The sequence below is a fragment of the Ochotona curzoniae genome, unplaced genomic scaffold, assembly GCF_017591425.1.
Source record: "Ochotona curzoniae isolate NIBS_2020 unplaced genomic scaffold, NIBS_Ocur_1.0 contig_64, whole genome shotgun sequence".
NCBI classification, from domain to species: Eukaryota; Metazoa; Chordata; class Mammalia; order Lagomorpha; family Ochotonidae; genus Ochotona; species Ochotona curzoniae.
In genome coordinates, this window is record NW_024466502.1 from 34,384,725 (window position 1) to 34,411,714 (window position 26,990).

General features: G+C 36.8%; 1 protein-coding gene across 4 annotated transcripts in view; it reads left to right on the top strand.

Moving 5' to 3' along the window:
- DIAPH3 (diaphanous related formin 3) overlaps window positions 1-26,990 on the top strand; it is a 449,656-nt gene that overhangs the window by 287,867 nt on the left and 134,799 nt on the right. For all 4 annotated transcript variants that reach the window (XM_040991319.1, XM_040991320.1, XM_040991321.1 and 1 more), the window contains one exon: window positions 16,839-16,974. In XM_040991319.1, coding sequence (XP_040847253.1) covers window positions 16,839-16,974 — 136 coding nt within the window. The remainder of the gene's footprint in view (window positions 1-16,838; window positions 16,975-26,990) is intronic.

Below are 26,990 nucleotides of genomic sequence, written 5' to 3' on the forward strand. Positions count from 1 at the left end.
GAGTCATTGAAGAATTTAATCAGAAGAAAGTGTTTTGAAGAGATGAAACTAACAAAAAATCAATCCATGAAATATAGTTTCCTCTGACCTCTGTTGATGAGATATGTCTTCTGTAGGCAACAAATAGATTGGTTTTGTTTTTTAATCCATCTACTAATTAGCATTTGATGAGTTTAAGCCATTTACATTCAGGCTTAATAGGAATGGGTGGTAATTTGGTCCTGTCATTTTAACAGTGGGTTGTTCATTGATTTAGTCTTCTGTTGTTATTTTACTGGGATGTTCTCCACATTTGCCTGTGGTTTTGGTGGGTACTATTCCTTTTCTCTGTGAAGAGAACATCGTTAAGTATCATTTGAAGGGTAGGTTTGGAAGAGGCATATTCTTTTAACTTTGCTTTACTGTGAAAGAATTTTATTTCATTTTCAAAGATAAAGGAAAGTTTTGCTGGGTACATTATCCTGAGCCAACAATTTTTTGTTTTTAGAATTTGGAATATGTCACTCCATTCTCTTCTGGCCTGTAGAGATTCCTGTATATGTCAGTTGATTTTTTTTTTCACGTGCACATTTAAGGATCTTTTTCCTTATGTTTGATTGACGAGAGCTTGATTATCATGTGTCGCAGTGAAGATCACTTTTGATCAAGCCTGTTGGGAGTTCTGTGCCCCTCTTGGGTGTTGTTTCCCAAATCTTACTCTAGGTTAGGAAAATTTTCCCTTATTATTTAATTAAATACATTTGTAAACCCAGCTTCTCTTTCTGCACCTTCTGGGACTCCCATAACTTTTGTATTTGACCTTTTAATATTGTCTTTCAATTCTTGAATACATTGTTGACCTGATCCAGCTCTGCTTACAGCTTTTGGTTTGTTTCCCCCTGGTGACAGGAAATATCTTCCAATTTTGAGATTCTTTCTTCTGCTTCATTCATTCTATTTTTGAGACTCTCCAGTGTATTTTTTAAAATTTTTTAAAAGATTATTTTTATTGCAAAGTCAGACATATATATGTGTGTGTGAGAGAGAGAGAGAGAAGAGAAGGAGAGATGGAAATATCTTCCATCCGATGATTTTCTCCCCAAGTGACCGCAACAGCCAGTGATGTACCAATCCAAAACCATGAGCCAGGAACTCTTCCGGTTCTCCCACTTGGGTGCAGGATCCCAAGGCTTTGGTCCATCCTCAACTGCTTTCCCAGGCCAAAAGCAGGGAGTTGGATGGGAAGCAGGGCTGTCAGGATTAGAACAGGCTCCCATATGGGAACCCAGCACATTCGAGGTGAGGACTTAAGCCACTAGGCCAAGTCGCTGGGCCCTGCATTGTGCTTTCAATTTGCTCCACTGTATTCTTCATTTCTGATATATCAGCTTTCATTTGATTCTTTTCCAGTGTGACATATTGCTTGAATGCCTGCTTACGTGCTTCTCATTGTTGATAAGAAGTTTTATAACAAATGTTTTCTGAAGTCTTTATCTCCGATTTTCTCGATGTCTTCCTCAGTGAACTCTGAGATTGAAATAGGGTTTTATTCTTTTGCCAGGGAGTCTGCAGTAATATTCATTATGCCTCTGTCTCTTCGTTTGCTTCTTCATTATATTTCTGTTTATCGGATTCTTATTGGGGCAAGTTTCTAAGCTGTGTCACCCACAGGTCTACAGTGTGATTTTTCTTATTGCAGTTAGTACATGGCTGTTTGCAGTCACTTGTGCCACTCCCTTCAGCAAGTTGCAGGTCTGGGTTCTTATGTTAGATTTCCACCATGGTCTGTGTAGCCTCAGCTCCTGGTTCACCAGTCTCCACCTCCTGTGCTCCCATTCTGAGGCTGCACCATTGTCTGTACAACCTTTCTCTTACTTCTGGTTGTAGCAGGTCCCAGGATTAGGGAGGTACTGTGTGTCCTATATATCTAGGTTGTTGGTGGTGTTGATCTTGCCAGAACTTTTTGGCCTTTAGGTCTGAGGCCTACACGGACCTATTTTGACCTGTACAATGCCATAGTTGGTATTATTTTTCTGTAGGACCAGTGCAACGCACTGAGTCCAGTGAGTTCTCATTGAGCTTAGCACATGCATAGCTCAGTGTTGTCCCCTGTATTCTTAAATTCTTTGCCACACTGTAAGAAATGTTGCCTGATGTGCTTCTAGTAGAGTTCCTGATCTACTGGCTGTCAGGTCTGAGGGATACATGGACCTATCTTGGGTGGAACCTGTAGGATGTCATGTTGTTGCAGTTCACTGAGTCAGAAATGAGTTCATTCCCAGCTCCATGCATGAACATTCCTGCCCCATAGCCCTTGCCTTTTAAACAAAGTGGTTCCTGATATGGCTCTAAAGGGTGGTCTGGGCTATGAAATCCTCCCTGTTCCTGCACTGCCCATCTGGCACCTGTAGCTCTATCTCTGCTCCTGATCAAATCAAACAGGTGAACAGGACGGGTGGTTTTTTGTCTGTGTTCACCTCTGGAGTTCCCTGTACATGTCCCATTCCACCTTGTTGCTGGTCTAGTGCTATCTGCTGGTGGAGTTCAGATCACTGTTCACTGAATGCTACTGTGGTACCAGTTACTGCAACACCACACCATTGTTTCTGCTGCTTTCCTGTGTCTGTGAGTCTCCAGGTACCCCTCTGCTGCTGTTCTGTCCTCTCCTGTTTCCTGGAATGTGCCCTCTCTGCTTCACACTGGCTAATATTTATCCGTTTGCTTGAACGTGTCCTCACCCTATTCTGCCATCTTGATTCTGCCACTTGCTGTTTATTAATGGTTTCTAAAATCCTTAATATCTGCAAGCCCACTTGAGGGTTGGGGTTGAGAGATCAGCAAAATAGATTACAACCACAAACACACAAAACAGGAGAACTTTTCATTTTGATATTTTTCTGTTTTGAGTGTTGGTATATGTGTCAGTTGTGGTAGTGATTGTTTTCTTGCTCATTAAATCCACTTTCTTCCTTTGTAAACTGGATTTCATGGATATATGACTATCATTCCCACTCAGATTGTATGCTAACAATCAAGAAGAGAAATGGTTAGCTCTCACATTTTCAGAATTTGATTGATCAATTCTGCTTGCGCAGGCTTCACCCATTTTGTTGATTTGCTTTTTCAGACAATGTTTTGCTGTTTATCTCTCTATTGGGTAGACAGCTATGGCTGAAATGGTAATCACAGGGTTGAAGCCCCTCTGTGCAGATTGCTAGTTATGTGACCGTGAGCAAGTCACTGAATTTCATCGGACCTCAGTTTCCTCGCTCACACTAGCAGATATGTCTTAGGCATATAACACCTTACAAATGAGATGACACCATTAACATATACCCTCAAAACAAGTCAGGAATGTACAAATAATAGATTAATAATCTTACCTCTCTCATCGCTTGACCAGGATTGGTATTTTAACTATTTTTATCCTTTCTTTAAAATTTTTATGTTTCCAAGTAGAATACTGTGATTGGAATAAATAGCTACCCATTTCTCACAGATGACTTTCTCTAGATTATTTATACAGTTTTGCCACAGTTATTTTTCATCTAGTTAAAGATGTGTCATTCATACTGTTTGCAGACTTTAAGTTGATTTGTGGGGTATATAATTGAAATACTTGTAGTGAACAAATATAAGATTAATTATAACTCATTTAATCTTGCTTCATCTGTTAAACAAACAAAATTTGTTATTCTGCTGAATTCTCAGTCTAAAATAGTGAATTGCCGAACAAAATTGAAATCATCCAATGAGAGTGTATTTTTAGTGTCAAATTTTCTTGATAAGTAGAACATCTAGAACAAAACTTTTTTAGTCAAATCATTTAAATTACCCAAATTTGATGCTTGTCAACTCTAAATGCTATTTATGTTGCCTACTCTATGGACCAACTAGATGGTTAAGCAGAAACGTATTAAACACTAGGCATTTCCTGTTTGGTAAATTTTATAGATTGACTTACTAGTTTATGTAAGGGAAAAGAATATCAGAATATCAGAAGCAGGTGATATGGTTAGGTGTTAAGCCAGCTTGTGTAATTGTAATAGGAGACATCCTGAATTCCTCATTTTGAGGGATTATTCTTGAAACTTACAGTACCCTCTTTTCTGCTCATGCTGAATGAGGAGAACAAAATGAGAACACGCAGTCCATGGCTACTTTGTTTTGTTTGAACATGGAATGTTACCATGTCTTAGGTATTTCCCTTGCAGAAGTCTTGAGGCTTAGCTTAACACACACACACACAAACACACACACACACTCACACTCACTCACTCTCTCTCTCTCTCTCTCTCTCTCTCTCTCTCTCCCTCTCTCTCTCTCCCTCCCCTTGCCCCTCCCCCTCCTTCCTTCCCTCCACCACTGAATCCAAACCCTCTTACTCTCTGCATTACAGCCATTTTGAGCATAACTGCTTTTACTTTGTACTCATTTTTTTGAATTGCACATATTTGCAGTCTTTTTTGTCTTTTCACGTAGGGATTATGTCTTCAGTGGCAGCTTTGTTTTCCTGCTATCTGTTCAGCTCCAAATCTAGTAGAAAGCATAGGTTCCTTTGTTTCTTTATTTCCTTTGGTGTTTGTTTATGTAAAAAAATTTAATTCATTTTAGCCTCCTACTTAGAACATTTTTTTAATTATTAAATGTATCTCATTAGAATATAAAGAGAGCACACCAGGGGAAATCAAATTATACTTTGGGAAAAAGTGCTCATTGTGAGCATTCCTACTCTAATAGGAAATATCTTTTAGTATCACTTAACTTGAGAACTTTGCAAAAATTTAAAAGAATCACAAATGAACGCAGAGCTAGGTGATGAAGGGTCATGGTTAGCATATCCCAGGGGTTTAGTCTGTAATTTGTTGTTTTATCTAAGAGTAACTCTATAATGAAGAGAATCTTGAAGCTGAAACTGTTCAGTCATTCTTCCAACATTTTGGTTTACATATCATAGGATAATTTCCCATTTTTATAAGCTTTGTAATCGTAAGATTTCAACTAATCTGGATTCACTGTTACAGTTAGGAACTGTTTTTGTCACAGCATTAAGTTATCAGATTCGATGATTCTTATTGATAATGTTTTTTAATTGGCAGTACTAGAAAGATGTTTTGATTAATTTAAGTGTTATTCTGGGTTACTTTCTAAAACCTCTCCCTAAAATAAAGGTATCTAAGAATAAACATATTACATTAGGTTGTTAAAACCTTTCCTCTTTTATTTTTTGCTTTTAGACAAGGTGTTTAGTTACAAAATAATTTTTCTAAAACATGGCAAGTGGACCAGATAGTTCTCATATTGAGGACTATTACACATCTTAAAATAATTATTTTCATGTTCTTTTATAGGAATTTGTATAATAGTACAGAAATTTACTTTTACGCTTTTTTTTTTCCCAAATTTCCAAAAAGTTCTCCACTGAAATTGTAGTCATCAAAACTTTCCACAATTTAGCCGTTATGTTTGCTTGAGTATTACATCTCTAGATGAGGAAACTTGAAGCAGAGTAGTCAGTGGAAATGTACAGGGCATGTGCATGTCTGCTGAGTTTGGGAAAATCTGCCTTGTTTTTGCTGCATGTAATACACATTCCCCAGGAAAGTGTGAGGTTTTTGAGTTGTTGCAGTATTTTATAGAGACTTAAAGCAATATTTGAATGCTTTGAAACATTTTTGAAGTTCTTGAAATTCATACAGAAAGAATTCCCAGGCTTCCAGAACTTGAGAGTTCACAAAAGCTGAAGGAAATGACTCCGTGCAGGAAGCCCATCCACTTTGCAACCATTATTTCAAGTAATTAAATCTCAACTGATTAACTAGATCAGAAAAATATACAAGAGCTCATACTATATTGAAAATATCAAATGGATGAAGCTATTAAACTGGACCAAAAGTCAGAAATTGAGATGAAGTTAGGATCTTTATGAGCATACCAACATTTATTGCTTCCATTCTTACACTGTAAGCGTTATTATAATTTTAGCATAAAAAAATAAGACTGACATTTGTTCAATAAAACTGTAGTTGGAATAGAAACAGTTTGGGAGGATCAAAACGCACATTGGATATCTTTTTTTCTTTTGGGGCAAACTAAAGTAAGTGTTAGGAATTGTTAGTGTCAGGAATCTCTAATTTCAAATTAAAGCAATACTTTGGAAAGAAAACACAGGAAACTTTCTTTTCCAGAATAGAATCTCCTAGCACATATTAGATTCAGAAGTAATAACAACAATGTTATATATATGCAAATTAAATCTTTAGAGGTATAATAGCTACATTTGAGGTTGAGAACTACATCTTGCCTTCCATATTTAATTCATCTGTACACCTTCCCTGCCAAATAATCTAACTTGTGATGAATCCATCTTACTCCCAGTTAACTCCGTGTACCATCATTTTCCAAATCCCTGAATAGAAAGCATTTATATTCTCATAGAAACTATGAAATTTGGCATTGCCCCACATGCTTGATAGAAGCATACATATAATGAAATAACCTAAAAGGTGGCTACCTTTGAATTGTTTCTGTATGAATGTGTTTGATTTACTTGGCTAATGATATTTTAATAATAATGAGCATATTAAACATTAATGAAATTATAGTGGTAAAATAATGTTTGCTAACATTTGTGTGAGACTAACGTGTAAGTGTCAGGAATTAAGCAGTATCCATGTGGTAATTTCTCTCTTAAAATGGTCCAATTTGTTTTAATTCTTAAAATAAAAAGATTTTGCCCATTTGACAAGAGGAAGCTGAGACAATCTCATCGCTGTATTTAGTGCCATAGAATTATTTGAAAACAGAACAGCATTTTGTTTTTACATCTCATTATTGTACTGTTTCTAATATTTAGCAGCAAGTATTTAACAGTTTCTTCATGCTAAAAGTGATGAAATAGCATCACTTGATTTTCAGTTCAGCCAGCATTTTTTAATTGCTCAGCCTTGACTTTTTTGGCAGGCTAATTACCTTAATTTTTTAAAAATTATTCATCTTTATTGCAAAGTCAGATATACAGAGAGAAGGAGAGACAGAGAGGAAGATCTTCCATCCATTGATTCACTCCCCAAGTGACCGCAATGGCTGTGCTACAACGATCCGAAGCCAGGATCCAGGAAGCTCCTCCAGGCCTCCCACACAGGTGCAGGGTCCCAAGGCTTTGGGCTGCCCTCAACTGCTTTCCCAAGACACAGTCAGGGAGCTGGATGGGAAGTGGAGCAGCCAGGATTAGAGCCAGCACCTGTATGGGATCCTGGCATATTCAAGGCGAGTACTTTAGCCACTAGGCCACGCTGCCGGGCCTTAATTTCCTTTATTTTCCACTGGATCACAAAATGCTGGAAACATACTCAAATACATATAACAGTATGTGAGAATTGCCACAGCATACAGAAAATTAATTAAGAAACAAGATCTCTGCTCAAAGTTACAAAACAATATATTTTATTTGAGTGACGGGGAAAAGAAAGAAAGCTCGTTTTTTTTTAAGATTTTTTTATTTTTATTGAAATGCCAGATACACAGAGAAGAGGAGAGACAGAGAAAGATTTTCCATCCGTTGATTCATTCCCCAAGTGGCCACAATGGCTGGAGCTGAGCATATCCAAAGCCAGGAGCTTGTTCCAGTTCTCCCACATGGGTGCAGGTTCCCAAGACTTGGACCATCTTCAACTGCTTTCCCAGGCCACAAGCAGGGAGCTGGATGGGAAGCAGAACCACTGGGTTAGAGCCCATGCCCATATGGGATCCCGGTGCATTTAAGGCAAGGACTTTATGCACTAGGCTACCATACTGGCCGGAGAAGGAAAGGTCTTATCCACTTTTTTACTCCCTAAATGTTTGCCATGTTTAGGGTTGGGGCATGGTAGACCTGGGAATGTAACCTAGGTTACCACCCTCATGAATGGCAGCAGTTGAATTACTTGAATTATCACTATAGGTTCATGGGGTCTGCTTTGGCAGGAAGCTAGAGTTAGCCAGAGCTGGTAATCACACCCACATATATGATTGTGGGGCAAGAGTGGAGGTTTTTTTGTTTTTTTACTTTTTTTTTACTTTTCTTGGGGTGGGGGCAGACGAATATACTCTTGCATCCACAGATTCACTCCCAAATGTCCAAATAGCCAGGACTGGTACAGATCAAAACCAGCAGTCCAAAGCTACTTCCATCCCTCACATATAGGATCAGCGACCCAAGCATTTGTGCCATCTTGCACTTTTCCCCTGACAAGTTAGCAGGGTGTTGGATCAGAAGAGCAGCAGGACTCAAACCAACGGGCATCATAGGTAGGGGCTTAGCTTGCTGCACCACAACCCTGGTCTGTTATAAATAATTGATGACACTGTCATTTAATAAAGTATTTCCAAATAATTACAGTGTGAATTGCATGGCTACAAAGGCAGTAAACTGTCCTGTGATTATTTTTTAAGAGCAGCAAGTATTAAAATAGCAAAGTGAAAACTGTGTGTTTTACACAGGCAAGCAAGGGGAAGTGGAAAAAGCAGACTTGCCCCAGGATGCTGAGACTATGACTTAATAGAGTTGGTGTCCTGAAAAAGCTTCTAAATAAGCCTGGAGCCAAAAGGGTGTTAAACTTATCCACCTTAGAAATGTTGTGTGGTTGTTTACAGAAGCAAATTCCTATATAGGAAGACAATTACAATTCAAATCAAGATTGTATAAATTGAGTTTAGCTAAATATGAGCACTCACAAAGAAGCAAGAGTTTGTGCAGTGAAATGATCATTAGCAAAATAATACAGAGTTACTGTACGAAATAACAATATGGTATCTTTAAGGAAAGAAGAGTGAGATTTTAAAGCACTAAGAGGAAACTACCAGTTCATCTGGCAATTTGAAAAAAAGAAACAAAAAATAGAGCTTTTAGAAATATATAGTAATACATTAATGTGTTAATGGGAAATGATGCTCAGCTAAGTAAAAAAAAAGTTTATGCAATGAATCTAAATATTGTGTAAAATGCAGTCTATACATAGTGGGATTAGAAGTATAAACTACTTTAGAAACAGCTAGAGGAGCCATTGTTTTGGCTTGGTGAGCAAAGCTGTTGGCTGCTAAACTGGCATCCTATACACATGCAGATTCTAGGCCTGGCTGCTGCACTTCCCATCTAACCACATGCTAGGTGTCTGGGAGAGTAGCTGAAGCAAGGCCCAAGGACTTGTGCCCCTGCACCCTAGTGGGAAAACTGGCTGCTATCTTTGGACTGGCTCCATTTAGACCATTACAGCCATGGAGGGAGTGAACCAGTAGGTGGAAGCGTCTCGCTCGTTCGCGCTCTCTTCCCTTTTCTCTATAATTCTCCCTATCAAATAAAATGGATACCAAAAAAAAAAAAGCAAAAGTGTGAAGCAGGATGTATAACAAAACTCAGAGTAGACTTGAAGAAATGAATACAGTCTCTAAAGTGAAGGCTGAAATTTTCCCAGCACAAGAATCCATAGAATAGTACAGTAGATAATAGTAGAACAATAATAGTGCAGCAGATAAAGTAAAAGTGAATTTCAAATGTGTATCTTGTTAAAACTATAGAATTCCTGTGACAGAAGTATTCAGAGCAGCCAGAAAAAAAAACTCCTGATGCATGCAGACATTAGAGCTCATTGTGAAAGGTGAAGCATTGAAATCCTGAAGAAAAAGTAAATTATTTGAGTCTGAGGTGCCCAGGTTTTTATAGAAAAGGGGTGAAACTGATCTGTTTGTAGAACAACAGGAAGCAAGGTTGTATTCTAACAACATCCTTTTATTAAAGGATCTTCGGGGATTGGCAAATTTGTTTCTAACTGGCCAGACAGTACATACTTTGTTTGCGGGCCACCCAGTCTTGGGTAACTGGTAGGCTCTGTTGATCCAGGGCCAAAGCAGCCACCTGCTATTGGGGTGTGACTCTCTGTGCAGTTTGCTGATCCTGCTCTAATGGATGAATTTAAAGAAGCAACAAATGATTTCAGAACGTTTTGCAAGACATAAAGGCATGCTTACCGTGACAACAAACGCAAAGAAAATATACTGAAACAGCAAGAGCCAGCCTATTTTGGCCACTTTCACTGCTGTGCAGTAGAGTTCTACAAGTGGAAAGAGATTTGCATCTGTGGAATTCTTTGTTCTCCATGTGATTCAAAGGAATGGAAGGGAAAGATCATTAATTTACTCCCAAGTTTTACGTTGTTGTTGTTATTTTGTTTTGCCCTGAAGTTGCAGAGAAAACCAGTAAAAAACATGGAGGTATCAGGTGTAAATCCAAACTGCAGTCGGGAGAAATGGACACATAACAAGGAAAAAAAAAAAATATATATATATATATAAAGCCAGAGAAACAGAAGGAATAGTGCAAGGTAGTGGAAACAGATGTTTTATAAGTCACAGCAGAATTTTTAACACCACTGTAAGATGAGATAAAAGACCAATGCTGGCCTCCTGCTGTCTATCACAAACCTGCCTGTAACTGGGTATGTGGAAGAAGTGCCAGGACAGTTAATGAAATATAACACACATACTGAGGAGGAAAGCTATGTTAAAATGGAAAATGGACTTATGACAAGCATGTAAAGTCATACTGCTAGAAAGTGCAATTCACTTGAAAACTATAAAAATTTCAAATTTACATATTCATAATAATCCACAGAAAGTTCATTTGAAAACTGATATGGCATGTATTTGTTGGCTAGTTTGGCATTCAGAAAAGCTACAAAAAATGTACATACCTAGGAGTAAACTTTTTTTTTTAAGATTTACAGAAGCCAGGAGCTTCTTCTGGGTCTGCCATGCAAGTGCAGGATCCCAAAACTTCAGGCCATCCTCCACTATTTTCATCGGCCATAGGCAGAGAGCTGGATGGGAAGTGGAGCAGTCAGGATTAGAACTGGTGCTATATGGGATCCTGGTGCATGCAAAGAGAGGCCTTTAGCCACGAGGCCCCTTAAGAATAAGTTTAACCAAGGGTATGGAAAACCTCTACAGTGAGAATTAGAAAATACTAATGAAAGAAGACTTTTAAAAAATCTTCCATGTTCATGGACTGGAAGAATATTACCAAAATGTCCATCCTATCCAAACAATTTACAGAATCAATGCAGTCCCTATCAAAATTCTAGTAACATTTTACATGGACTTGAAAAGCATGATATAAAACATGAGGGAAAGAGATTTTGACTACATAAATTTATGTACTTCTGTTTACTAAAAACAACATAAAATACAATGACAGCTATAATCCTGGATTGATTATATTTACAGAGCATAAAACTCAGAGGATTACTTGTGAATATTTGCAGAACTGTAGATTATTAAATATTAGACTAATGGACAAGTAGAAAAAATTTAGTGATAGGCAATTCACAGAATAGAACATAGAAATGCTTTATAAGCAACTAAGAAGATGCATAATTGCATATTGTGGAGATTAGTTTAAAAACAACATGAAATCATGTGTAACTGTCAAATGGGAACAGATAAGAAGGCTATGATGATAAGGTGATGGTCACAGTATACACTGGCACAACTGCTCTGAACTAAAGACCTAAGACAGAAGATGTACTTAATCTTAATTAAGATTTATTTAATTAAAAGGTGTAGTTACAGGGAGGGGGAGAGCTCCCCTCTACCAGTTCACTCCACAAATGGCTGCAATACCTAGGGTTAGGTCGGGCTGAAGCCAGGAGTTTCTTTTGGGTCTCTCATTTGGGTGCAAGGTTCAAAGACCTGGGCCATCTTCTTTGGCTTTCCTACCTGCATTAGCAGGAGTTCAGTTGAAAATAGAGTAGCCAGAGACCTGGTGCATTAGCCTAGTACCTAAAGTCTTTGCCTTGCAAGCACGGGGATCCCTTGTGGGCACGAGTTCGTATCCATAGCTACTCCACTTCCCATCCAGCTCCTTGCTTATGGGCTGGGAAAGCAGTTGAGGATGGCCCAAAGCCTTAAGACTCTGCACCATGTGGGAGACCTGGAAGAAGCTCCTGACTTCTGGTTTCAGATTGCTGCAGCTCTGGCTGTTGCGGCTGCTTGAAGTGTGAATCAGCCAGAAGAAAAATCTTTCTCTCTCTCCTCCTCTTTGTGTATCTGCCTTTACAATAAAGATTAAAAAGCTTAAAACCAGAACAAAACAAAACGAAAAATGAAATTGAAGTGGGACTCAAACCAACATCCACATGGAATGGTGGCATCATCAGCAATTTTACCCACTACATCACCGTGCCAAAGCCTCAAATTTGTTATTCATCAGTGCTACTATTCTAGAGAGCATGGCTTTCAGTCTGTTTTAATCATGATCATATTTTTCAAGACTCTTTTACAATTGTAGTACCCTTAAGTATATGTATTTTTAGAACAAACACACATAATGCTTAGCCTTACTGCTGTGTTTCAGTGCAAAGCTGTCAATTATATTTAAACTGATAGGGGAGCCAAGTAATGGAAATTGTCATTAAAGAAATCTTACACAAGTGCACAAGGGGACTTATACTCTTCATGTTCTTATCTCTCTTGTTCATTGTATCCAAAAGTCTAGAAAGAACCGTGCTCCCACTGTTAGGAAAGTAAATAATAAAATATTTTAATATTATGAGCAATGAAAATAGAGCACCAGTTATGTATAAAAACATGAATGTGGCCTAGAAACCAATGTTGAATGAAAACATCGTGCAGAAGTTAGCATAAAAGCTGATATAATTTTCATAAAACTCAAAGATAATGTTCAAGATAATAATAGTCACAACTTACGGAACATTACTCTTTGCCAAATGCTCCTAAATTTTACATATATAGATTTACACACACATTTATTTAAATTTAGTAGCTTTGGGAATTTTTTTTTTTTTGCTTTTGAGAATGTTACATAGTGCAATAATATGTATTTAAACTAGTTGCAGTGAAGTTTTACATTATTATGTAAAAACATAAATTACAGGGGGAAAGTAATTGAGCTCATGTATTTTTTCCGGAATGTACACAAGCGCATCTGTATTTGCCAGCACAGGTCTACATGCTTTCCTACAAATATATTTAGTTAATATACCCTCAGACTATTATATGTTTCTTTTATTATTGGCTGTGACCATAAACATTGTTTGAACCCTGAAATAATTTATTTGAAAGCCTTTGGAATTACCTTCATAGTATGGATATAGTTTGACTCCTCTGTGGTCACCACTGGGGATGGCTCTGAACTGCATTCAGAGCCAGATGTAACAGGCTGCCCCTGGCAATAACACTCAGAGTTCCCGTTAGGAAACAACTGGCTGCAGGTCCTCCGTGGCAGGGCAGCTTACTGGCCAGTTTCCCGGGTAGTAAACGAAGTATAAGATGGCTTTTTAGAGAATCAGTGTCTTAGTAGCCAACTATCCTTATGTATGGCTTTGTGTTTAGGACTCAAGTAAATAAAACGTGGCTGTGTGCCAAATAATGGCGTTAAGTTCTCAACTACTCTGTTGTAGGCTACTTCACTTTCTTAACCTTTGAAGTGAAAGTCAGTCCTGAATCACTGTTTGATCTGGGATGTTAGTCTAGGTCTAAATACCTGCATGTATGCTGGCTTCTACTCTTTTGGCTAAAATTCTCTTTGTTAAAAGTGCCCAGATGTGCTTTAAGTACGATAGAGTTTTAAGTGGAGATCAGTAGTACATATTCCATGAAACGAAACGGCTTTAAGAACTCTGGACCGCTGCTCCATCGCACTCCCTGAGCCTTCCCCATTGGCCTCCTCGCCAGCAGGTGCCAAGACCCATTTTGAATGCGCGGCCTCAACGGCCTTCACGTCAGCGTCATGAGCTCAGCCCAGGAATGGCCTCCAGCACGCTGGCCATTGTCATCATAGCAGGCGTGATCGTCTCTATTGCCCTCGTCCTGGTCTGCCTCGTCCTTCTCTTGCTACATTACCTGTACCGGCATAAAGGCACATACCACACCAACGAGACCAAAGGGATGGAGTTTGCGGAGAGTGTACACGCAACTCTGTAAGGCGGCTCCCTCCTCCAGCATGCCAGCCACAGCCACGGAAGAGTGGCAGAGTTGATCCAAAGGGCCCCATGGATCACCCCGCTATATACCATCTCCACCTACCGGACAGAAAATGCACCTCGCCATCGTCCACCACAACCCGCATCACCAGACCAAGTCAAAATCCCCCACGACGCCCACCTCGGAAACTCAGGTGCTTTTCAAGGAAGGATAGGGAAAGGGCCCAAGATAAGAAAGGCCTGATCTAGAGGAAAGGCCTGATCAAGCACGGTGTGGCAATGTCAGGAGGCCAGTCTGTGCTCTGGCTGGCAGAGATAAAGCCTGGCACACAAGTCCCCCTGGGTCCCAAATATCATCAGGGCAGCAATAAAGTCGTTGTTGCCTATAATGATGTGGGCGGGCGGTGCCCCGTGGCCACAGGCTAAGGGAAGTGGTTCATCAAAGCATTGGCTAGGGAATCCTGGGGTCAGTTTCCAGTCATTGGCGGTTTTTGGGGGGTGTGGGGAGTGGGGAGGTGAGGACGGCAGATGCCATGCCTGAAAAGTACTTGGATCTGGATCCCATTGATCTAGCCCCAGCTATTTGGAAATTAATATGCGCTAAAAAGTAATTTTGACTTTATTACCCAATGGAATTCTAAAAGGGTGTGGCAGTATTTTCTGGTAACACAATCCATTGAACAATCTCACTGAAAGGTGTATTCATTAAAGTACAAAATCTTAACCAATTTTATACTTTAAAATGATTGCTAATAAGCTCCATGATATTTATCAATGGCAGATTCCCCTTACACATTTCCTTCAAGCAGCAAATTTGATTTCTATTCCTGAATATTTGTTCATTTTTCCATTACAATCTACTCTTCCTACCCCTCCTCCTTTAGGGACCCGGGCATACCTGCATGCGCACGTACACACCTGTCCTTTAACTCATGCTTGCTTTCTACTTTTACGGTGCTCTTTATGTATGTTTTTAAAGCAGCTGTTGTCTCAGAACTGGCTTTTCATGTGTGTAATCATGAGATGAACCATCACTGTGCAAAACAGAAAGTTGACTGTATCAAGCTTTCAAGGCTTTCAGTATACTTCCTATTAGTATTTTAGTTATCGTGTGTCTGTACTTCAACATTCTGTGCTAGTATGGGGAATGCTGAATGCAATTTGAGGTTTGTGTTGTATGTTAAAACAAAGTACTGCAGCTGGTATCTCAAAACTTTAATAAAATAATTAGTGTAAATATAGGTCAGAAATTGTGAGGGATATTGAATGTTGCCTGTTGGCAGGCTATAAAATTAACCTGCCACAGTTTCCTGGATGCTGGTAAAAGAAACAAGAGTGTCGGGTCAGTGATAAAGAATAGTTTATTATAGCAATTGCAGTAGCTACAGTAATCAAGTTTGTCGCTCCCTAAGCCACAGAACAATGTGAGGAGAGCTAAACACCTATATTTACTGTGGTGTGTGCTACCAGAAAGGAGTCCTGAATTTCCAATCCCAGTCTTTTATCATAGTTGACAGGCTGCCTAATTTTTGCCCCAGTGTATCATTTATGCATGATAAACAAATCCATTGGTTTAGGAGGAAAATTCTCCCTTAGACTGTTCTTATGCCACTCTGTTTGAAAGATAATTTGAAAGACAGTACTTGACTAATATTTTTTTCCTTAAGAATGCTGAAACTCATATCTTCGTGCTTAACAATCTCTAGTTATTTTCCAGTACCCTTAAAAGAAAATTTAACCTCCCTGGCCTAAAACGCCTTAAATGATCCTACCTCAGTGTTCTCTTTGTTCTCGTCTTTTACCACCATTGGTGTCTCTGAGACTCACCAGGATTTAGCATTTGGCACTTCCCTCTGTCTGGTATATTCCCTGTTACATCACTTAGCTAGCTCCTTGACATTCAGGATTCAGCATAGATTAGAAAGTTGCACTTTATTTGACAATACAGAGTACCTCCAGGCTTTCTGTTACATCACTCTTTTTTTTTTTAAGTAGGACTATATTGTTGATATTCAATGCCTCATAACAATGACATCTAAACTTGCTTCAGGATGTTGTATTTTTCTTTCTGAATTCTTACTGCACCAGTTAGTGATTTCTAAGTATCTATTGAGTGAAAGAAAAGATGCATCAGTTAATGTGTATTTTGGTCCTTCATTTTTCCTTATTTCCTTTCATGCTTTGATCAACAAAATTACGTGATTTTTGAGTAAAGAAATTGAACCATCTTGAGAGTTAAAAAACAGTACTGTAATAAAGTTGAAACCAAAGTCTACCCACAATAACCTAAATCATTACAGCTTAACTGGATAATTTTATATTTAATACTGTTGGTGATAACCTATTAATGTGATGACATGCAGTAGCATGCCACTCATGCTACTTGATGCTCACAGAAAGTCATGCTTACCTGCTAATCCCAACAAAGGTCGTGTGGGAAGTGTTTCCTGATTTATATTTATATAAACTTTAGGAATTAAACCAATTGCTAATCACATACATACCTGTTTAGATCATCTTAGCATAACTGTATTATTGTTTTTGATCAACAGAACTTTTTAGTTGTCTTTTTGACACTTAAGAAAAATTTATACATGATTCATAAGAATTTTTAAAAGTACTCATAAGCTTTCATCTTTCTAAAAAACATTTGCCTTGTACTTGATTTGATAGTTTATTTAATTAAGGAAGTGTACTACGTGATATATTTAATAAGGGTTGCTGGGCATTTTTAATAAGACTATTAGCAATATAAGTACTAGTATCTAAAATATGTTCTGTTTTGATTATGCCTTGAATATAACTGCAAATTGATAGTTTTTCACTTCCTTGCTAGATCACTGCAGCTAAAATTAATCATTTTCCAAAATTTATTTGTAATAGCAAGCAGTGAAAGAGAACATCAAAAAAAGAGAAGCAGAGGAAAAAGAAAGACGTGCCAGAATAGCTAAGGAATTAGCAGAGAAGGAAAGACTTGAACGGCAGCAAAAGAAAAAGCGCTTACTGGAAATGAAGACTGGTAAGTACTGTCAACTTCTTCTTTTGAAAAAAAAAATATGCTCAGGCAAGGGAGATCAGGAATGATAGAAAAGGAGCTGATGCAATCAGAGGTTAAAAGCCGTGCCAACCCACTCCAGTACAAATGGAACCCAGTGTATTCATTCTTGTCCCAATCAATAACTAGAAGGAAGCAATCTGAAAAATGTTAATACTGTTTTTTTCCTATGGACATTTTTTCAAATGGCAATATTGTTCCAAGCTATCTTTCAGAAATTCATAATGAAATTTCACAGACTAAAAGTCATGATGTGCAGGGTTTAAGTCACAACAGTCTGTTGCGTGGCAGGGCAGCAGGTGGGTTATAGATTAAATTAGATTGCCTAGAAATGTTCATTTCTAAACTGGGGTTTCAGGTACTTGGAAGGGAATGTTCGTTATGCCACTTCGTCTGCTTTTGAATGTTTTCACTTTATGTTCATAAAAAATAGTTGGGAAAAATATAAAAGAAAAAGCTTAAAATTACTATTTTTAGAAGCTTGTATATATTTATATATATTTCTCAAAGCAAAAAGACACCAGTAACTTAGAAGCAAAAGAATTGAGTACATTGTACTTACATTTTTACTTCCTGGAAATTCTAGCTCTTCCATTCCCCAAGTCACTAAGGATTGCAGAAGGCTTTAATTAAAATCCATCAGCTTCACTGCTAAATCACCATAGTTTACAACTCAGGGCTGCAAATATTCTAAGGTTTCTCCTGGGAGAGGCAGGATTCCTACTTTGCCTTCGTTACTTTCACTTTTACAGGCATATTTTATGTTTAATAAAGCAAACTGAGTACCTTAATGTATTGTACTTGTTTCTCCCAGGGAAGGAAAATCATCTAAACACAATTTTCTGTTTATTATGCCTAAAGTCAGGCAGTGTTCTTAGGCATATCTTTAAGTGTTAACAAAGATGGAGATGAGAAAGTTTAAAGATTTTTAAAATATGCTTCTGGAATTAATGTGAAATTAATGTATTACTTCCTAATTTATGGAACATGCTGGAATTTGAACATAATCCCTTTTAGTGTTGGCTTTAGAGTCGTTGAGGTGAGTTACTGACTAGCACATTGGCTGTATTGTGTTGGGTTGTTTCCTAGGGCCCATCACACAGAACCTCTGAGGGATTCTGTTACATTGATTTGGGAAGCTGAAACCAAATCAGCTGCAGAAAATTGCAGTAAAATTTCCAATGAAGTCTTCATAATGTTTTAATTTAAATTTATGTTTCTCCTGAAGCTTTCTTAAAAAAAAATTTAATTCCGATTTCCAATTTCAAAAAATAATACTTTTGCATATGGTTTGCCACTTATTGGTCATTCTTATCATCTGTAAATTAGAACATTATGTAATCTACCTATGCAAAAAAATCATTAACATTTTAGCACATTGTCCTCTCGGTTTTAAATTTTTCCACCTTTTCCTTATACTTGTGATTCTAATAAATAGGCAACTTAGTGTTTTTCTGTGTTTTGTTGAATGGCCATGAATGTTTTTATATTTTTCATAACTGCTGGCTCTTACTTGGTGAGTTTTATTGTCTGTCAGTGATCCACTAGATATACAGTAGCTAAGTGGCATTAGTCAGTGAAAAATTCATAGAGCCATAGGTAGTTTAAACTTTTCTAAACAACAAATATTTATACAACAATAATTTAAAATGAATAGTTACTTTTTTTAGGGTGTGGATGAGAAGAATAAATATTTACAAGAGTTCTGATGCTTGTTGCTAATTTGAATTCTGCAATTTCTATTTTCTCCATTTGCCACAGTAGGTTTGGGTTATGTCTTTGTTAACCAAGCTTTTTGCTGATTTAACAGACTTTTTAAAAATCCTGTTAGTCATTTCTTTAGCTGGAACGAAAATTGAAAAATTAATTATCTATAATTGCCTGTATTTCTTCTGTTATAAATTGTGTTATAGTTTTTGCCTATTTTATACATTAGGCATTTTTCCATTCATATTTACCTCTATTGTGTTTTTCCTAATTCAGCATTTTTGAATTCTTATATAAGTATTTTCATTTTATTATGTTTTATAATATTTTGTGGTTTTTCTATCACCTTTAATTTTAAAAGTCATCCTTTTCAATAATAGTTTCTAAATCATTTCAGTTTTTTCTAGTTTTAATTATTCCCAGTGTAACTCTGCTCCACAATTTTTAATTCTTCCTTAATCATTTATAAATTTTTATGTGTCAACCTAAATGAGAGACTGTTTAAGAATATTACTGAAACAAATGATTTAACAACTGATTTAAGAAAAAAATAGGTTGTGCTATTTCAAGATAGGTAACTTTATCTTAAAGACCTTATCTTTAATTCTCCATTTTTAAAATAAAGCTGAATGTTTTTAATTCTTAAAGCATTTAAAGAAAGACCTTGTTTTAAACATATGGGGAGTGAGCCCAGTCCATAGGAATATCCCCTTCCTCCCTCCCTTTCTCAATCTGTCAAATAAGTAATTTTTAAAAAAGAAAAGAGACTATTAAAAACATGCTATAGTCTCCTAGTATTGATACGAAAGGAAATTATGTAGACTTTTAAAAAATATTTATTTTATTTTATTTGAATGGCAGGGAGACATAGAGATAAAGGTCTTTCATTGCTGGTTCATTCCCAAAATGCTTGCAGCAAACGGCCTGGGTCACGTGGAAGCCTGTTGGGTGAAACTGGATCTGAGTGTCTCAGGTGGATGGCAGGAACCCATGTTCTGAGCCATCAACATCATCATAGCACGAGAGCAGATGGGGCCAGGACACACATGCAGGATCTCTGGTATGGGATGCAGGCCTTAGCTGACCTACCCCACTGACCACTTTTGATTGGTTCTTTTATTCACCAACACATTGTATGTCTTTTTTTTTTCCCGAGGTGATCAATAAGAATAAATAATGCCCCTGATGTTATGAAGCTCAAAATTCAGTTGATGAATGAATCAGATCATCAGATATATAGATAGATGGACAGATATATACACATAGATATATAGATATGGTAATTCAGATATTTTCAACGAAATAAGATGGAGAATCGCTAAAGATAGTTGTGGTAGTTGGTGACAAGATTTAGTCTTAGAACTAAGGTGAGTGTCAAATTTCTAATTTAAAATATTGGTTAATAAAAATAATCAAGACCCAGCACAATATCCTAGTGGCTAATTCCTCATCTTGCATGTGCCAAGATCCCAAATGGGTACCATTTCGTATCCTAGCCTCCCATCTTGCTCCCTGCTTCTGGACTGGGAAAGCCTCGGGATCCTATACTCTTGTGGGAGACCCAGAAGAAGCTCCTGGGTTTGGATGGGCTCAGCTCTGGCCATTGTAGCCACTTAGGGAGTGAACCAATGAATGGAAGATCTTTTCTGTGTGTCTTCTCTTTCCAATAAAAATAAATCTTTAAAAAAATCACTAATTGATATAATTCATGTGAAATGTTTGTTTTCAGAAAATAGATATTCTTCTGTACTAATTTTTTTTTAAGAAACTTCTATAAGGACCAGCTAAAACTTCACTTTTGTTTTGCAGGTGTTGTGTTAGTCCAGAGCTTTGCATTGCTCAAATCTTTGTAGAAATTTTTAGTCAGGCTTTCTTAGTCTTTATAATATGTTATAAATATGGAAGGGTGAATTATTGAATTTTTAATAGTGTTTGGTTACCTCTCTGGACCAAAAACTTTTTGTTTTATTTTTATATGTAGGACTCATGCCCTAGAATGATACAGCAAGAGAAAAATGTCTGCACATAGCTCTACCAAAAACTCACAGGGAGCTTGTTTCCCATATATTTCCCTGACTGTAGCATTTCTACCATGCAAATAAGAACTGATTTTTTTCAAATAGACAAGTTCTATCTTCATTCCCAAAGGTAGTAGACTAAATTAAATCCCAATTCTTTGCCCATCATCAATCATTACTTGACCTTAGCAAGAAAATGGATAACTGTTTTCAAATCTGTTACTTATTATCACACTCATTTCAGTGTTTGTTAATTCAGTGAAAATAAGGATAAAATGGTGGGCTTAGTTTTGTCAGGCAAAGAGTTGAAACATTAAAGATCTTTTTCAGCAGAAAGTCTCAGAAAGCATGTATTTGTATTATCATGTTAGACAGTTGAAAGGTCATTTTTCTCATTTTTGTTTTATTTAAAGCTTAAGGGCCTGGAGGCTCGAATGTGTAGTTATTTCTGATATATGATTTGCTGTCACAGTTAACTAGCAGATTACATTTTCGTGATGTCTTTATTTATTGGCATGTAAACTTTAAAGGACTTGTCTAAGGCTAATGTTAAAATTTGGATTATTTTAATTTAGAAAATATCTGAAATATTACATAGGTTATGGAGAAACTAGTGAGTATAGAAAGAAATACTTAATCATAGCAATCCTTGCATGCAACCTTTTCTACTCAAAGAGTGATTTTATTATATTTTTTCCAAACCCCACATCTATTTCTTAATCATAGAAGCAAATAGGTGATTTGATAATAGAATTCAAATATTATGCATTAAGACTTCCTGACTGTGTAAGCTGATTCACATAATTTTTAAATAGCACATCAGAATGGTATTGAAATGTACCCAATGTTGTATAATTATGTTTTGTGGGGGAAGTAAATAAGAGTTTATTTAATGGAGCAGTAAAAACTATATGAGCCGCTCTATATTTTAGTCTTTAGGTTACAATTTGTCTATTATTTATAAGACATAAATGTCTCATTTTTGCAACTTCAATCTATTAAATAAAGAGATAATTAGCTTTTAGAGATCCGCTGTTTACCCACATGGCCAAAACTGCTCCTTTGTTTTCATTCTGTAATTTAGAATAACTGAACAATTAGGCTTCCATTTTAGAGGCAATGTGTATCATGTAAATGCTGCTTGGAATGTCTCTGCCAATCTTAACAGATATGCAGTTAATGTGCACTTTCATAAAGGCTTTGACAATTTCCTGTCCTCCACAGATGTCATAAAACTTAGGTTATTTTCCATAATTGCACATACTCTACTTTGGTGCAGTAATGCTTTTGATTTTCTACTGTTATTGGTAATTGATGTTTATAAATAATCCAATGATTATTTTTTAATAATTTTTCTTTACAACGGTAGAAGAAATTGAATGGCATTGGTTGGTGTGTTTTTCTCCCTTACCCCTTCTTTTGTAAAACTTAAGTAATGAGCAACAGCTAACACTAGTCAATCACATGCTACTAGCCAGGCTTTGCTTATTATTATTGTTGCATATACTGTTTAGCAAAAAACCAATGAAAGTATCTTTATGACAAACTTGAATTTGCTTTCATATGACTATATGTTTAGCCTACAGTGAAGCCAGTCCCCATTTCTCCTTAATAAAGCTTATATTTTTAACTAGTAAGATATTGTCTGAAGCCACTGGTGATTGAGCAGTATTTCAGGAAAAAATTATTATTATAATAGTTTCTAGTAATTAGTGGCTGGCCTTAGACTGTTTTTGTATATAAGCAGATTGGCAAGTATTATAATGTTTGGTTAGAGGGACAGCTGTCTTTTTGGTACCATTCCAGTGGTTTGACATCACATGTTGTCCTCCTTTGTAAATATGGTGGAAAACCATATTCTTTTTCATTCTGGAAGTAGAAAATTAGGGTATTATTTGTTTTCAGATGTAACCCTAAATATCTCCATACCTTCTGAGAGCAATTAATTTGCATTCTCTAGTATATACTTTACCATTATGGGAAGACCTTTTGAAAACTTCAGTTGTGTTCTATCTATCGAAAGTCTTTTAACTTAGGTGCCACTTTTATAGAAGGCTAGTCCATCACCTTCCCAAAAATGATGTATGCGTAAACATTCACATATTTGTGTGTGTTTAATATATATTTTATATAAATATATGCAACATATACACATAAAATAGTTGAAAAATAAGTTAAACTGATACCATTAGTAAAGTCTAATGCTTAATTGGTGCCAGTCCAGAAATGATAAATGTGAATCAGAGAAAGTTGCAGAAAAATTATCATGCTTTTGCCCCCAGGGAAGCTAAACTCACAAGCATGTCTACAAGTCTTTTTACAATTCCTAACTATGAAATGGTGTTGAAACCATAACTGAAGTGATTTTAGTGTCCAAACTCATTTCACTTCAACCCTTACCCTACCTGATAAATGATCCTGTCAAATGTGGACATGCATGATACAGAAATAATGTTCAACTAATTAGAGGATGCCATCCCAGGTTGCTCTGGGTGTTTTAAACAGCTTATGGCATGTACACCATTTTTACATTTTTAGAGTTTGAAAAAGTCTGAATTCTGAAACATATCTGACTATTAGACCTTGTGGAGATGGGGCATGAATTTGCTTTTCTCCATGACATCTCTCTGCTTCTGTTGAGCTGTTTACATTATCCACTGTTGCTTAGGCACAATCATTACTACTTTTCTGGGCTTGTGTTTTTGAAAAAAAAAAATCATTCTCGTTTCATTTATCTGGAAAGAGAAGGGAGACAGAATTCTTCCATCCTAGTTGCATCCTCAACTGTCCACAATAGGCATGGATGTCCCAGGTCATATCCTAGAGCTCAGAACTCCATCCGGGTCACAGCGACACATTTGAGTGAGCACATGCTGCCTTCCTGGGCAGGCATTAGCAGAAAGTTGGAGCGTAAGGAGAGTAGCAAAATCCAAACTGTGGACTCTGAATGGGATGCAGGTATCCTAGGTAACAACTTTCCCCTTGGGCCACCCTCCTGCCTCTGCATCATTTCTGGCATGCTCTTTGCCATAGACACCTTTTCATTAATTCTTACCTGGATGTATACTGTAAAATATAATTAAGTATAGTTCTTGCATGCTCCAAGTATCTTGTCTAAGTATTTGTACTTGGTATGAAACATTCTGTTCCTTATAGTCTTGCCATATATAAAATGCATGCTTCTGTTCATCTTATTTCTTTACTCTTAATGATGTTGATAGAATTCCATTCTTCAAGATCATATCCTTATGTCTCAGGAGGTAAAGTATGTATACATAGGACAGCACAGAAGTCATTTAATGAGATTTATCCAGCTGACAAATAGCTGGACAGAGGCATCTCTTCAAGCTTGCATCCAGTAATCCATAGTAATATTTAGGTGAAAATTACAGCTATAGATCAGTCTATAATCCTCAAACCAAATTTCCCTACACCTAATTTTATAAATATAATGTGTGAGAAAAGAGCCACCCCTACTCCATTACATAGCGCCTCTAGCTGCCTTTGTGCTGGAAGTATAGAGCTGGGTTGTGCAATGCAAGCCAGTCTCTCTGGCTTATTGTGAAGAACGTTTTCTGACTCCCGACTCCCATTACGAGCAGAGAAGCCTTTGACTCTCTTTTCTGTAACATTTAACACAGAGAATTAAAAAAAAAAAAAACTAACAACTCCCATTCTATAACATTTTACTTATCTTGTAGACAAACACAAAGCATTTATAAAAAAAAGGTCAATTTGTGTTAAAAATTCATGAACTAGTTCAATAAAAATGTTTTAAAATGATGATTAAGAGAAACTGAATCTTTGATCACAATTCTGACTGCAGAGCAGTATCTGATTCTGAGATCCTAACATGGAGTGAAAAGGATGCAGTTGAACTGGTGTGGTGAAAAGCTAACAAAGCTTGAGAACTGCTGATTGTTTTAGAAATCTGCCTGCGCACAACCAATGTGCTTTTATCCTTTTATTCCAGTTTGTACTTCTTGGTATTTCTATACTATTCTTTGTATATCTTTGAAGATAAGCATATCAGTTTGTCAAAAGGGAGCATAGACAGATTTCTATTTATTAATAGATTCTTATTTTTGGTCATTCTAAGATTAAGTCATTATGTCCCACTTTTCTTTATATAATCTATGAAAACAAACTTAGCAATAATTGTCACTTATGGCAGCATGCAAATCTGTCATGGAAACCTTGTAGATGCAAAACCTTGGGTGTTAGTGGGTTAAATCCTTATGCTTGCTGCTGAACTTGATCAAGATGGTTGCTTTAAGTCTAAAGTGATTATCTCCAAGAAGAAAAAGAAAATAACTCAGCAGTATTTGATTTTTGTTGATTTATTAAAGTGATGAATAAATATACTGCAGGGCAGACTGGGAAAATTAAGCAGAAAAAGTGAATATTTACATGCTACTTGTAAATGGTATAAATCGGCATTAACTTTCAGATAAAATTAGTCATTGTTTTGTAATAGGATTTTAAAATATTGTTTCCTGGATGGCTTCCTTCCTCCGATATCCAATATTATTCTAGAAAATTAGAAGCAACATAATATTAACAGTTAAGATTGAGGGCAGCTTTAATACAGGCTAGAATGCCCCCAGGCAGGAAGAATATGACAGACTAGTGTAGTAACAGAAAATAGATGACTGGCTGTTCTTGGAACAAGTAATTGTTGGGAGACTGTCATCTGACTAGCACGAGTTGGCACCACAGAGTATTCACTGATCAGCATCACTCGTGGCTAGAAGTGACAGTGATTCTTTGGATGTTTGTTTTTAAATGATTAGTATGGTTCTGGCAGGAGCTGTAGCAGATTAGAAACATTTTAGTCAAATTAATGTTGAATCAGAAGTTCTATCATCAGCTAGAAGAGAGTTGTGAAAGATCACTGCTTTAGCAAGCTGCGTGCATTGTGTCCAAAATCATTTCGGCTCATGTTGCCTGAACAGCTTTGAGTCAGGAGATTGAAAACGTGTGTCAGTGCCTCTTCACTACACTGGAAAAGTAGCCCTGAGTGTTACAGAGTCAAGAAGGTTTTTTTCACTTGGGGAATGGAAAGGGTTATTTTAATTTAGTGAACAAGAGCTAAGAAATTGTTTCTTGCATGGTAGTTAAGTTTTGGAAGTACTAATTTTTCTGGTGTTTTATTGCCTTGATGTTCTCTAGTTTCCAGTGGAGATCCTCGATGAAAATTGGTTGTACTTTATGCTGGATTACATTTTTTTCTCAATTATCCTCTGTGAATGTTCTGGGTCAGTGTATATGTATATCCATTGGGAGATGTCAGAAAAAGCATTTTTGTCTTTTGAAGAAAGTCATATCTAGAATGCATAATCATATCTAGAATGTATATTTTATTTCATTAAATACTAAATAAGCCCCCTAAATACTTCAAACGATAATGCTATCATTTTAGTATGATTTGAGCTTTAATGAATGAAGATATTACTTAGAATAATTGGAAATACCTTCATCCTTGAGAAAACACCCTTATTTCTCCCTTCTCCTAGAGTGAAACATTTAGAGACTTTCTTTTCCAAAGAAACATAGGGCTTGTGTTGTACTGAGTTGTAGGTTCTACAATTTCAACACTTAGTGGTGTCCAGCACGGCCATCTGAAAACATGTTGTTTCCTAAATCATAGTGTGTGCTGAGGTTGAGCATAAATTGTTAAGAGGTTATATGTGGAAGTGTTGAGGGCAGTTAAAGGCTGATTTGATCTCTGTCTAGAAAATTCTAGAGGAGCCCAAACGGTACCAAACTTTTTTTTCAGAACTGCCACACCTACGTTGCGCGAAGATTTGTAACACACAGTTGTGTTGAAACCTTTTTTCTTCTGTATAAGAAAATTTGTGTATTGCGTTTAACACCATCTTATTCCTAAAGCATTGCATTTTGAGGTCATGGAAATGAAATATTGGTTCAGTCGTCATTGAATACTAGAGGTGGATTTTAAAGGGGAAAATATCTTCCAACTCGGTATACTAATTTAGAAGCTGAGATAGAATCTCGTACAGCAGTATTACAACCTAGCCAGCATAGGCTTCTGCAGGTGGAATACGTACGTGTGTGCATAAAAGCCCATACATACACATGGATGGATAATTTTAGCCTACTTCAATTTCAAGTCAGGTGATGCTGAAACAGAAGTCAAATGTTTTGAGAAATTGTTCTATTTCTCTGATAAAATTAGCAGAAATCTTTTGGAAGTAAATATTAGATATTAGTATTTTATGAAATGTAAGAAAA